The 11591-nt window shown below is 55.0% G+C and overlaps 4 protein-coding genes across 4 annotated transcripts; all 4 read right to left on the bottom strand.

Moving 5' to 3' along the window:
- Positions 1 to 84: 84 nt before the first annotated feature.
- Positions 85 to 2334, bottom strand: HD553DRAFT_348464 (RNA-binding protein rnp24). The gene is made up of 5 exons (XM_046183381.1): positions 1540 to 2334; positions 1369 to 1466; positions 881 to 1286; positions 705 to 804; positions 85 to 629 (listed from the first exon to the last, which is right to left on the bottom strand). Exons 1-5 carry the CDS (start codon positions 2280 to 2282, stop codon positions 300 to 302), a joined length of 1677 nt encoding a protein of 558 aa, XP_046038317.1. The 5' UTR covers positions 2283 to 2334; the 3' UTR covers positions 85 to 299.
- Positions 2335 to 2480: 146 nt separating this feature from the next.
- On the bottom strand, positions 2481 to 4390 carry HD553DRAFT_306842 (putative oxidoreductase). Its single transcript, XM_046179344.1, has 9 exons — positions 4111 to 4390; positions 3981 to 4017; positions 3760 to 3899; positions 3518 to 3662; positions 3394 to 3435; positions 3185 to 3311; positions 2891 to 3114; positions 2788 to 2799; positions 2481 to 2714 (listed from the first exon to the last, which is right to left on the bottom strand). The coding sequence occupies exons 1-9, from the start codon at positions 4341 to 4343 to the stop codon at positions 2634 to 2636; spliced, it is 1041 nt and encodes a 346-aa protein (XP_046038316.1). The 5' UTR covers positions 4344 to 4390; the 3' UTR covers positions 2481 to 2633.
- Positions 4391 to 4613: 223 nt separating this feature from the next.
- Positions 4614 to 7880, bottom strand: HD553DRAFT_281622 (uncharacterized protein). The gene is made up of 8 exons (XM_046178135.1): positions 7348 to 7880; positions 6919 to 7274; positions 6452 to 6839; positions 6043 to 6381; positions 5853 to 5963; positions 5695 to 5783; positions 5134 to 5628; positions 4614 to 5066 (listed from the first exon to the last, which is right to left on the bottom strand). The coding sequence occupies exons 1-8, from the start codon at positions 7727 to 7729 to the stop codon at positions 4830 to 4832; spliced, it is 2397 nt and encodes a 798-aa protein (XP_046038315.1). The 5' UTR covers positions 7730 to 7880; the 3' UTR covers positions 4614 to 4829.
- Positions 7881 to 8099: 219 nt separating this feature from the next.
- On the bottom strand, positions 8100 to 10838 carry HD553DRAFT_306839 (uncharacterized protein). Its single transcript, XM_046179343.1, has 3 exons — positions 10541 to 10838; positions 8576 to 10474; positions 8100 to 8486 (listed from the first exon to the last, which is right to left on the bottom strand). The coding sequence occupies exons 1-3, from the start codon at positions 10726 to 10728 to the stop codon at positions 8213 to 8215; spliced, it is 2361 nt and encodes a 786-aa protein (XP_046038314.1). The 5' UTR covers positions 10729 to 10838; the 3' UTR covers positions 8100 to 8212.
- Between the last annotated feature and the right edge of the window lie 753 nt (positions 10839 to 11591).

Below are 11591 nucleotides of genomic sequence, written 5' to 3'. Positions count from 1 at the left end.
AGGCCAGGGCCACGTTCACGGTCGAGAGCCACACCGAGGTCGACGAAAGGCTAAATTCGCGAATCGTTCCCACATTGACCGATTCCGTCGTTGCATCCGACACAAGTCTGTGTCACTTTGACAAGTCAGAGTAAAAACGCGCTTGGGGAATGCGATAAGGATTTGCCATACAATTCATCATGCGCCCAGAAGGCGAAAGAGATGAAACAACAAAGACGACCGGCCCCGTATGCATGTCTTCACCCAGCCGAGCGAGAACCCTGATCTATCTGCCCGTTTCAGACCATCGACCCTCCTGCCTAGAAAGTAATCTTCTTTCCCTGGCTCTCGACGATCGAGACGTTTTCTCGCTTGGCCATCGCCAAAGCCGCTCCGGGTCTCGGTCGACCTGCGACCTCCCACTTCTTTCCGATCATGCTCGTCGACTTGCGCACTGCCGGCGCCTCGTCTCCACCTTCGCCAGGTGCGTTCGCCTCCGCTTCCCCAGAGCCTCCCTCGGCCCTGGCTGCCCGGTCAAAGTATCGAGGAGGTCGCTCTGATGCCGGACCTCGTGATGATGGTGCGGTATCATCAAGACCAAGACGTTTGTTCCGGGACATGGATCGCGATGTGGCGTTCTCCGAGGCGTACTATGGTATTTGGCAGTAGTGTATATTTAGCGAGTTGATCTGAGATACACTTGTAACCCCGAATCTGAAACTCACCTGCAAGTTGAGTTTTCTGCTTCCCCTAAAGAATCGGTTCGCTCGAACCGCAAGCGCATATGTAGCCTCTTTGGGAGAGTTGAAATCGATGAAAGCGAAACTACGAGATTCGCACCAGGTCGGGATGAGCTCTTCAGTCATCTCTTTAAACCCTTTCCCAAAAATCCTGAACTCACCCCTTGCACTTGCCCGAATCCTCGAATGTGGGCATCCTGACCTTTTTCAAACCGCACGACGAGGTAGGAATGGTATTGACAGGCTTCTTCTCGCCAGCTGCTTCATCATCCGACCCGGACTCGTCGTCCGAAACGCTCCCCTCCGCATCGCTACCGTCCTCCTTTTCGCTATCAGAACCGTCATCCTCATCGTCGTCGTCTCCTTTCACGCCACGGGTCTCCTTGGTATGCTGCTTGACGTTGTGCTCGACGAAATCTCGAATCTCTTCCTCGGTCGCGTCAAAGGGCAAGTTGCCCATGAACAGACTGGAGGACTCCTTGTGCAGCTGATTCTTGGGGATAGCACCGGCCGGGACCGACAACGGCTTGGGTGTCCGTGCGTCAGGCTTGGCGGTGAAGTCGTCACCTATGATACCGGTCCAGTCAGGAGTCATGAGGATCAGTCGCATATCACCATGAGATGACTTGGGATAAAGCAGCCGACTCACCCATCTTGATCAACACCTTTCGACCGTCCAAAAGAGTCTCACTCAGCCCGACTGCCTTTCGCTGGAGCTCTGGCGTGGCGAAATCAACGTAGGCGAATCTACAAGGCTCTCGATATCAGTTCCTCCACCTCTTGTAATGCGAACCTGCCAATGCGCCCGGCCTGGACATACCCTTTACACTCTTGATGACCCCATCGATTCCGACCTTCCTTCATGGGCAAATTCACCCTCGTCACGCTATTCTCATCCACCTCGACGTCATTCCCCAAAGCCAACCTCCCCTCGAACCAAGCCTTGAGAGATTGCGGGGACGCCTTGAAGGACAAGTTTCCGATCCAGATCGAGTTTCTACGCTTGGGAACCTCGTCCTCCTTCTTCTCCTTTTTCGCCTTCTTCTTCGGCCGTTCGCCATCCGCCGTCTTTCCTTCCTCCCCATCGACGCCGACATCATCACCTGCCTTGCCATCCTTGCCCTCCTTCTTGCCCTTTTTGGCCTTCTTCTTCTCCGCCCGAGCTTGAGCTTTCGATAACGGCGTCGGAGCATCGACATCGATTTCGAGCTCGTCCTCTTCTACCTCGCCTTCTCTCCGCTTCCTCTTCTTCGGCTTCGGCTCTATCGAGGTCGAGTTCTCTTCTCCCTGTACCTCGGACTTCGCTACCGGGTCGACGTCCATATCCGTAGCCTGCGCTGTAGCCGCCGCCGAAGTCGAAGCCTCAGGAGCGACCTGCTCCGCTAACGATCCCTCATCGGTCTTGGATTCCGACTTTGACTTGGACTTTTTCTCCTTTTTCTCCTTCTTGTCTTTCTTGTCCTTCTTCTCCTTCTTGTCTTTCTTGTCCTTCTTGTCCTTTTTCACCTTGACCGGCTCGACCGCGGCGGGGTCCTGTACCATCTTGTCCTCGTTGTCAGACATGGTTGGAATAGCTAATCTGAGTTGTTCTGCTGGAGTTGAAGGTAACGATGATCAGATCTTGTACAGCGATCAGACGCAACAATTGACCTTTGACCCTTCGGGACTGATCGTCGATGCCTCCACCTCGCTTCGATATTTTGGAATCGCGAATCACGTGACGAAAAGTCATTTACACATACATACACACACATTCGCAAACCCACACCCACATACATTCACCGAAGCGTTCACCTTTGAACGATCTCTATATGGCATTTCTCACTAATCATTTCGTATTTGGCTACACGTAGAAAACTCGATTCTTGCACCTCTGTTATCCTTCCTCTCAGACTATACGCCGGTCCATTGCGCTTAAGCAAAGTATTGACCCAAGTTGGCGTGGATAATGTTTCCAGTGATGATGTTCGAACACTCGTTGGAAGCGAGGAAGACCTGATAGATCGGGCGTCGAACTCGAGTTAGTGATGACGATTGAAGATCCAGACGCTCTTTCTTGAAGACTCACGAAGCTGGGAGCCTAGATAGTCGGGAAAGCAAAAACAATCACCATCGCGGTCAGCCGACCCGAACCACGTCACATCACAAACGCCGATTCGCTTGCCACTTACGATCTCACTGGGCTGACCAGCACGTCCCCTCAAAGGCACGCCCCCGACAGTCCAGTCTTCCATCTCCTCGGCCTCCCTTGAAGCGGGCTGGAGCGGGGTGTAGATGGGTCCCGGAGCGACGGCATTGACACGGATTCCCTTGGGGGCGAGTTGACCGGCGAGGGCTCGGGTGAAGGAGACGATGGCTCCCTTGGTGGACGAGTAGTCGACCATGGCGGGTGATCCTACGCAATCGGCAAGAACCATCAGCATCACCGTCCTCGGCTCTCGCTACTCGACTCGTCGACCACTCACCCTTGAAAGCGGTAACCGAGGCGTCGTTGACAATGCTCGCTCCAGCCTTCATATGAGGCACGCAGAACTTGGCCATGGCGATCATCTGGACAATGTTGCTGTGGAACGTCGACCTGACGTTGTCGAGCTGATTATCGTCGCCGAGAAACCAACCGAATCAGATTAGCCTATAGCTCGTACCAGAGCGATCGTATGGAGGCTCGACCTACATCGATATCGACAATGTCCTTGCACTTGATCTGCTTGGAGGCCTATGCGTCACGCGAAACGATCGCGAATTTAGCACCTCCTCTCCTCTCTATCACACCCCTGGCCTCGTGAACCACAACTCACGTTGTTGACCAAGATCTCCAAATGTCCGTACTTTTCCATGTGCTTCTTGACGACGCTCTCGCAAGTCTCGTCCTTCATGAGATCACCGGGAACGCAGAGACACTGTCCGCCCTCGGATTCGATCTGCTTCTTGACGGCCTGAGCGCTGTTGAGCACATGGCATAGTAAACAGTAAAGTGAGCAAGCACGTTCATTGGGGATCCAGGAGAAAGGAATGGGGCAAAGGAATCGAGGACACTCACTCCTCCTCCTCCTCCGCGAGATAAGAGATGGTGACGACAGCTCCTTCCCTGTGGAAAGCCAGCGCGGTGGCCCGTCCGATCCCAGAGTCAGCACCGGTGAGGATCGCAGCCTTTCCCTTGAGCTTGTTGCTGCCCTTGTACTATCGTGTCGAGGGGTAGTGTGGGTTAGGGTACGATAAGCTGATTCTATCTTGAGACGAAGCAAAGGAGAATGGGCTTACGTCGTAGATCTCGGGCTCTCCCTCGTTGGTCCAGACTCTAAACACGAGAGGAATGCGCAGATGCGAAAAAGAACGTCTCGTTCAGCGTTCCGACGTTCCGACTGGCTGATTAGCAAAAAATGCAACGCACTCGAGCTCGGTATGCTTGGCGATCGGGGTCATATCCTTTTCCCTCCCCGGCAGAGTAGTCTTCTGCTTGGCGATGTTCAAGAGCTCGGGGAAAGCGGTCTTGATCTGTTGCTTGGTCTCTTCGCTCATCTTGTTGAGATTGGTCAAACTCGTGTGGAATGTACGTAAGGTGGTGAGGTTGGTGAATCTGGGGTTTCGTTTGAGTGTTTTGGTAGCGTTTCTGGCTATGAACATGTGAAGAAGAAAGGGAGAGAAAGGAGTGCGATGGGGCAGCAGGGATGTGTGGCCTATATACTCTGCCTGCCTTTTGCGATGCGATGACGATACGATGACCCCGGTCGTGTAAACGAGACACTGATTCCCAGCATTTCGCTCGGGCAAAGTCTGACGTCAGCGGGAAACGTAAGCCACGCGAGCGAGGCGCTTTTTTATGCGGGTTCCTGTCCTGCAAGAGTCTTGGTCGGAACCGGGTTTCATCACTCGTCATCAACTCTCCCAGGTCATGGCAAGAGGGACATAAACATGCATCGAATTCGGACAAGACTAGTAATGTAATAACAAGCGGCAACAGCGGGTCATTTCAGATTTCGTACGACAACAGAATCTAAGGTTCTACATAAAACGAGGCGGGGGTGTGGTTACGCGTAAAGGAAGAGAAAGGGAGAAAGACGGGGGGCTACACTAACGAGAACGAGAGGCACTACGAGGGGATTCCAGAGTCTAAACGTCAAAGACGTCGCTCCTCCATCCCTCGCTTCGGCTCTCTCGCCTCTCCTGTTGCCTAGCAGCACGGGACATGGTGCTAGCCTCGCCCCGGACGGCGCTCTTGGCCTTGTCGGCGTCCTTCTTGACCCGGCTCTGGGCGGTTCCGGCGAGTCCCTTGCCCTGGTCGACCTTGGCTCGGATGTTGTCCCGCTTAGAGTTTCGGACACGGGCGGCGGGCTTGTTGGGGAAGAGCTGCAGTAGTGGAGCGCGAATGTCAGTATTGCGGAACATGACAACAAAAATTTGCATCGCAACTCACCTCTTCATCAACACCGACGTGCAAGACGTACTCGCCCCGCTTTCCGTACTTGACGAGCCCCTTGGAAGTAGGCCTGACGCTTCCAGCCTTGGTCAATGAAGGACCGGAGCCAAAGACCGAGGTCGAGAAGACGGCCTTCAAGTAGTTGGCGGGCGAAGGTCGAGCGTTGGTAGCGGCAATGGTTCGCTGTTGCAATCCGTAAAGCTCGAAATCGGCCTGTCGCAGGGACTCGGCGATCTGGAGCTCGAGAGCCTGGGTCATTTGTTGCAACAAGATGGCCCTGACGGGAGCCTTGGCCAACCAGGTGGCCATCCAGTGGTCGTTGTTCTTGATCTGGTAGTCAAATCCGACGATCGAGACCTTGGTGCTCTTGACCTTGAAGAAGGTCTCCCTCGAGTCCTCGTCGGCGTTTTCGAGCACGACGTCGAACGAGATTCCCTTGGGACCGAACTGGACGTCCAAAAGACCCGAGTCTTCGAAAGTAACCCAGCCGGACTGAAAACAACGCGTACAAACCGTTAGCGGGACGGACGTTAGAAAGCTTTTCGTACGCCAACTCACCTTCTTGTGGAACCAGTAGGCAATGTCCTTGGCCTGGACATGCAAGCCCTTGACTCGGAGTCGGACCGAGCTGTCGTAATCAGAGGCGTCTACAAAACAAGAACAAAACCGTCAACGAACCGGCCATCTAGAGACCGTCATAATTCCGGGACACTCACAGGTAGCGTATCCCTGGACAAACTCGAAATCGTTGTGGGCGACAAACTTGATCGAGTCGGGGATGAAAGAGGCAGACTCGAGCGTCAAGTCGTCGATGACGAGGTCAACATCTGTACGTAAGTGGGAACCAAACGAGCATAAGCGCCATGTATTCCGATCAACCTTCGTATCACGAGCCTCATGACTCACCGGCGCTCTTGAACTCGATCCTGGGTACAGGAATCTCCTTGACGAGTCCGACCAACCTGGGCAGGATGACATCCACAGCGTCCCTGTACAGCCCCCTTCCTTCGCTCTTCAAGCTGTTCCAGCCGACGTGTCCAGCCTCGACGCTGTCCTCCCCAAAGGTCTCGATGGCGTCGACGAGCTCTCCCGAGGTCTTGTCGTGCGAGAGGGCGTTGAAGAAGGATTCGACCTCTTTCCTGAGCTTGTCGGCGTCCGACTTCCAGGTAGGGTTGTTCTTGATCAAGGATTGACCGTCGTCGTACAACGAGGAAGCCTTGCGGTAGGCTCGTTGCGAAGTGACGTCTGCAGGACGAAATGATACGACCGTCAGCTCTTCCGGTCCTGCCCCCGCTGCCAGGGAGATGGCACTCACACTTGGGATCGTTCATGCATCGGTCCATAAACTCCTCGATCGCCTCAAAGTATGCGGTCAACTTTGGGTCTCCCCTGATATCCTCCGAAGCCTTCTGCCCAGCCTCGACGACCGGGTCCAAGCTCTTGCCAGCGAGCCTCTCGACAAACGTCTTCAAGTCCTTTCCGGCCTGTTGAACCCTGTCCTCGTCGATGCTAGCGTCCGACTTGTCCTTGACCTCCTCGACGGCCTCTTGAGCCTTGGACATGTACTTCTTGGCGATGTGGATGAGGGTGTCCATGGATTCCTTGTATTCGGGGGTGGTCTGGGCGTGGGAGATCATGTCCTTCATTCGGTTGATGAGGGCGTCCTTGGCCTCGTCGGCGGCGGGGAGCTTTTCGTCCAGGTACTAACGACCACGAAACAGCACGCCACGAGTCAGTAAAGAATGTCGAGATGAGCTAGGTCCAGCTTCTAGGCAGACTCACGTTCTTCAAAGCGACGCCCTTGTCGAAAGCCTCCTCCTTGGCCTGGGCCTGGTAAAGCCCGCTGATAGTGTGCTTGGCGTGAACCTTGCCCTTGTCCTTGATCTTGTCGTAATCCAGACCTTGCTCCCTCTCCTGCTCTGAAGGTCGAGTGACCTTGGCAGCCTCGCTAGCAGATTCGGCGGTCATCTCGGCAGCGTCAGCGAGGATGTCTCGGCTGAGAAGGATGATGTCGGATCCGAGCTTGCGGAAGGAGGGAGAGGTGATCATGACCTGGGCGAGGCTGATGAACTTGCGGATCAAGATCATCGAGTCTTGAGCGAGCTCGGCCTGGCCGGACATGGTGACGGATGGGCCGCCTAGACATCACGTCAGACAAGGTCAGCAAATGAACCTCGTCTATCTGGTCAACACGAGAACATTCCGACTCACCGACCTCGACATCGTAGTCGATATGAGAAGCGTTGTGGAACAAGTTTTGCAACAAGTCGTCCCCGTTCTTCTCCTCGCCCCACTTCTTCAAACACCTCAAGACGTTCTTGAAGTCTTCCGACAACCGCGTACCTTCCTCGCCCAACCTAGCGGTCCGGCTGTTAGGTCCCCCACCCGACTTCAAGACGTCGCTGTTGACGACGACATCGATCATGCGCGAGACTTGGTCTTGCGAGGGGAACTTGCCGGCCTTCAAGGCGCCGACGGATTGAGAGACTTGGATTCGTTGTTGCTTGGAAGGGAGTTTGGACTGGACCTGGGACTGCGAGGGGAGGTGCGATCGGACCGAGGTGGGGAGGAGGGGAGCGGTTTCGGACGACATTCTGGATGTGGGTTGTAGATGTCGTTAGTTGCGGGCAGGGGGTCGTGTCAATTGGAGTCTTGTCTGTTCAGGTCGTTATCGATGTGATGATGAGAAGAGCGACGAGAAAGCAGAGTGTGTTGTTGAGAAGAAGAAGAGAAGAAAGCTGTCGACGCAGCGTTCGCTAGCTGGTGGCTGTGATGAGCCCCTTCTGTCTTATAACAAGAAGAAGAGGACGAACGATGACGAGGCGAGCAGGACACAGGGGACACAGGGAATGGGACGATGACGATCTCGAGAGAAAGTGACGTCACACACTCACAGACCGAAACCTTGGTCTGTATCGCGTGCCCGCGTGCCCCCGGGTCACCACACACGGTCATGCCCGAAGCCCCCCGGGTCATCCATCCATCCGTCTACACACACAAAGTAAACAACTACAGCCCCGATCCACGTTATAACGCAGCCACCGACCGTGTTTCACATCACGTTGTCCATCGCGTTTCATGACTCCCGTCTCTTCGCAAACGGCGATCCCAGATCCACCTCCAACCGATCGATCGTATCCATCGATCCGTACCTCGAATGCATCTCTTTCTGCTTTTGCTGATCTTGCTGTTGTTGCTCTCGTCCAGGCGTCCTGTCCCTGTCCTTTTCCGGGGTCATCAAGAGCATCATCGTCGAGGTAGTCGAAGTCGAACTCCCGAAACTCGGAAGGGACGGCAACGACACTCCTTCGGAAACGCGTCTTCGCAGCTGCTCGTTCTCTTGTTCCAGCCTATACCCGTCTTGTCAATATCAGCTCCTGATCCGTGTTGCTATGTCCATTGAGAGGAACAGAAGGAAAGGATGCAAGACGGGACTGACCTAGCGATCCGACTGACCGCCCCAAGATGTTTCCCTTGAAGAACCATCAACTCGTCCTCCAACCTCCTCTTGCCCGCCTTCTCTCGCTCCCACATCATCTTCATCCTGCCTAGTTCGGTTTCCCCTTCTTCTCCCTCTCCGCTCGCGCCCACTCCACTATCCCCTTGCCCGCTTGCATATCCGCCAATATCTTGATCGCGAGGAAATTCCGACCTCGCAGCAGGCGCCGAACGAGGAAAGACGACCTCGACCAATCTCGGCTGTCTCGCCCCGTCTTCCTCTGTATACCTCGAATCCCTATTAGTTTGGCTATACGGTTCCACCTTTAGACTTCCTAATCCTCGCAGGGAAGGTCTCCCGGTGGATCCTCTCGAATCCCTGGAGCTCGAATGATGCTTGGAGTCAGACCTGCCGGAAGACCTCGGTTTGCTGTAGGAATAGCTCAATCGGGGGAGTTGTAGTGAAGGATCCAGTTCCGATTCCGACTGTGATAGAGTCGATGCGGGGTCCATCTGATGGGCTTCTTGGAGGACGAGTTGTTTTTTCAAGGAACCAGGCAAGATCTGGTGGTGAGATGGCGGTGGTAGAGGTAATCCGAGAGAGTTGAGAGTTTGTCGATTCGATGACGATAATGCCGTTCGTGTAACTGGGAGCCGAGGTAAAGGTTCTCTCGGCGGCGTCCTGTTGAGCCCAGACACCGACCCTGCCCTGTTCGGCTTCGCCTCGTTCCCTTGTCCTCTTTCCACATCAATATACTTTTCGAGCTGAGGAGAGTCCCCTACTTTGTGCTTCGGACTGATCGGTCGAGGTGTGACGGAAGCACTCGGATGGTCCGTTTCATCAAACCCGAAATCCACCACGGGCCATCCGCTCGAAGCTCCTGCTCCTACAGCCGTCCCGCCACTCCGGGGTCCATTCAACGCGTCCTCCAGGGCTTTCATCGCTGCCTCCTGGTCTTCCAGAACCGTCCGAGTGGGTGAAATGTAAATGTCGTTATCGATGAGTCTGGGGTCGTAAGGGTTGGTCAACGTAGAAGAAAGGTGGGACGAGCTCGAGTTCGAATCCCGCGAATATCTGTTTTCCAGGTAAGCTAGCAAGCTGGGCCGGGTTTCGGCTTGCGAATCTCGATTAGTCGACTCGTTCTTGCGAAGATGAAGAGGCTCGACCGGTTGAAGACTGGATCCCAGTGATCCTGCCGTGGTCCTCGATGGGATGGACGGATGACCAGGTTGCACCTCGGTAAACTTGGCATTCAGGATCGGTTCTGATCTTTTCTTTTGCAATCTCAAGCCTTTGATAGGTGGGACCTCGAAATTGGCACCGTCGAGGCAGTTCGAGGCGCTCCATGATTGGGAACGGGGGCGGTGTTTGAGTACGGTCGGGGGGATCAGGTTGGTCTGGACGGGAGGCGGTGCAGAGAACACATCGGCCAGGTTTCTAGCGGGAATCGTCGGAGGGACTGTGCTCTGGATACTGGATTTCAGTGTCGTATCTCGCTCAGCGAGGTCCTGTCGAGGTCTGTTAGGGAAAGCTGCCCTTTCTTTCCTCTCCCACGCCGCCGTATCGCTCCCGCTCCTGAGCTTTCTGGTCATCGGACCTGCTCCGGTCGAGGTATCACCCAGCCCCTGACGAGGGCTCGAAGTCTTGGCGAATGTAGAGTTTGATCGTTGCGGTGGCGAAGTGAGGGATTCGATCGAGTCTGAAGCCGGCATGTCCTTGTCCATTTTGTAGGAGGACGGTCCGTAAGCTTTGTGCAGGGTGATGGGAGAGAACAAACGAGTTTGAGGGACATCATTGGGAGCCGAATTGCTCGATCTTCGTAAATGCGGCCGGTTTGAAGGTGATGGCGAGGGCGCCGCGATGTGGGATATCGGAGAGGGTAAAGGTGGCGATAGATCACTATTGATCACCGCGACGCATCAGTACGAAACTTGCCTGACAATGAAACGACCCCTATCGACTTACTCTTGCTGTCCTTCTCCGTATGCAAAGCTCTTCTTCCTCCGAAGGTCGATTGACGCTCCCCTTCCCGCAGCATTATCCACCAAAACCTGGGCCCGAAGATCCGCCTTGCTCTCTTTGCGCCGCATCCTCCCTTCCTCTCCTTCTCCTCTATGCAAGAGCCCAAACAAACTCCCTCGGAGACCTTTCATCAAGGACGGTTGTTTACGAGGCTGTCGTCGAGGTAGTGACCCGTCCGAGAGGTCGGTACCAGTATCGCTACCGGGTAGTGGGTCGTGCGGGTGAGTTTGGTTCGGAGCGGCCGCAAACGACCGGGGCAGATTGAACGCATTGGAAAGACTAGGTCGAGATTTTCGAGGGGCAGAGTGTGGATTCGAGGCGAGGGAGGTCGTACTGGGGTTTTCCAACGCGCCCAGTCGGGCCGAATGGATGTCGCCAGCGCTGAAACCGCGGGAGAAGGTGCCAGGTCGAGCCCGATGCAGCTGAGACGGTCGCAGTTCCGGTCGGTCCATCGAGGTACCAGGACGGGAAGGAACACGGGGTACGAGTGCAGGATCGACGTTGTTTCTGGGCGTCCACGAAGAAGGTTGACCCGTCTCGGTGGGGCGATACGAATCGTGATTGGTATGGCTGCCAGGTTCTACAGTCGAGACGTTTGCTGAACGGCTGGTTTCGAGATCCGCAGCGCGAGACGTGACAGCGTCTCCGAACAGGAGTGGCGTAGAGTTGGCTCTCTTCATCGTAGGCCGGACAGCGGGTTCTGGGTGTTGCTGCTGATTGTCCGGAAAAGTGCTAGCCATGTCGAATTCTGGAGTCGTCGATCGGATCCAAGCCTTGATCTTTCGCTCGTTGTGAGCCTTGCGTTTCGTGTCGCGGGACGACGGCTGATGCGTCTCAGCTCCCGGTTGTTCCTGCGTCGTCAGTTGATCCTGCTCTGGTCCTCGACGATTGCCATGGTTGGTGGAGTCGTTCATCGTGTTTGAGTTCGGTGCCCTCTTTCCATAAGCCGCTGTTCTGTCCCAGTCTTGGGGAAAGTGGTTGTCGAAAGGAGAGA

The sequence above is a fragment of the Filobasidium floriforme genome, assembly GCF_021052385.1.
Source record: "Filobasidium floriforme strain CBS 6241 chromosome Unknown HD553scaffold_5, whole genome shotgun sequence".
Taxonomy (NCBI): domain Eukaryota; kingdom Fungi; phylum Basidiomycota; class Tremellomycetes; order Filobasidiales; family Filobasidiaceae; genus Filobasidium; species Filobasidium floriforme.
This window is presented reverse-complemented; position numbering and strand designations above follow the sequence as displayed.

What these genes read in the sequence shown, in the direction of transcription:
- HD553DRAFT_348464 (XM_046183381.1), bottom strand. Translation starts at nt 2,282, where the DNA reads ATGTCTGACAACGAGGACAAGATGGTACAGGACCCCGCCGCGGTCGAG. An exon ending in GGTCATCAAGAGTGTAAAGG is followed by an intron (nt 1,467 to 1,539) that starts GTATGTCCAGGC and finishes AGAGCCTTGTAG; the next exon opens with ATTCGCCTACGTTGATTTCG. An exon ending in AAAGGTGTTGATCAAGATGG is followed by an intron (nt 1,287 to 1,368) that starts GTGAGTCGGCTG and finishes CCGGTATCATAG; the next exon opens with GTGACGACTTCACCGCCAAG.
- HD553DRAFT_306842 (XM_046179344.1), bottom strand. Translation starts at nt 4,343, where the DNA reads ATGTTCATAGCCAGAAACGCTACCAAAACACTCAAACGAAACCCCAGA. An exon ending in GCCAAGCATACCGAGCTCGA is followed by an intron (nt 4,018 to 4,110) that starts GTGCGTTGCATT and finishes TCTCGTGTTTAG; the next exon opens with AGTCTGGACCAACGAGGGAG. An exon ending in AGGACATTGTCGATATCGAT is followed by an intron (nt 3,312 to 3,393) that starts GTAGGTCGAGCC and finishes GACGATAATCAG; the next exon opens with CTCGACAACGTCAGGTCGAC.
- HD553DRAFT_281622 (XM_046178135.1), bottom strand. Translation starts at nt 7,729, where the DNA reads ATGTCGTCCGAAACCGCTCCCCTCCTCCCCACCTCGGTCCGATCGCAC. An exon ending in AGGGCGTCGCTTTGAAGAAC is followed by an intron (nt 6,840 to 6,918) that starts GTGAGTCTGCCT and finishes CGTGGTCGTTAG; the next exon opens with TACCTGGACGAAAAGCTCCC. An exon ending in CCTACTGGTTCCACAAGAAG is followed by an intron (nt 5,629 to 5,694) that starts GTGAGTTGGCGT and finishes CGTTGTTTTCAG; the next exon opens with TCCGGCTGGGTTACTTTCGA.
- HD553DRAFT_306839 (XM_046179343.1), bottom strand. Translation starts at nt 10,728, where the DNA reads ATGAAAGGTCTCCGAGGGAGTTTGTTTGGGCTCTTGCATAGAGGAGAA. An exon ending in TACGGAGAAGGACAGCAAGA is followed by an intron (nt 10,475 to 10,540) that starts GTAAGTCGATAG and finishes GGTGATCAATAG; the next exon opens with TGATCTATCGCCACCTTTAC. An exon ending in GCGGTCAGTCGGATCGCTAG is followed by an intron (nt 8,487 to 8,575) that starts GTCAGTCCCGTC and finishes AGACGGGTATAG; the next exon opens with GCTGGAACAAGAGAACGAGC.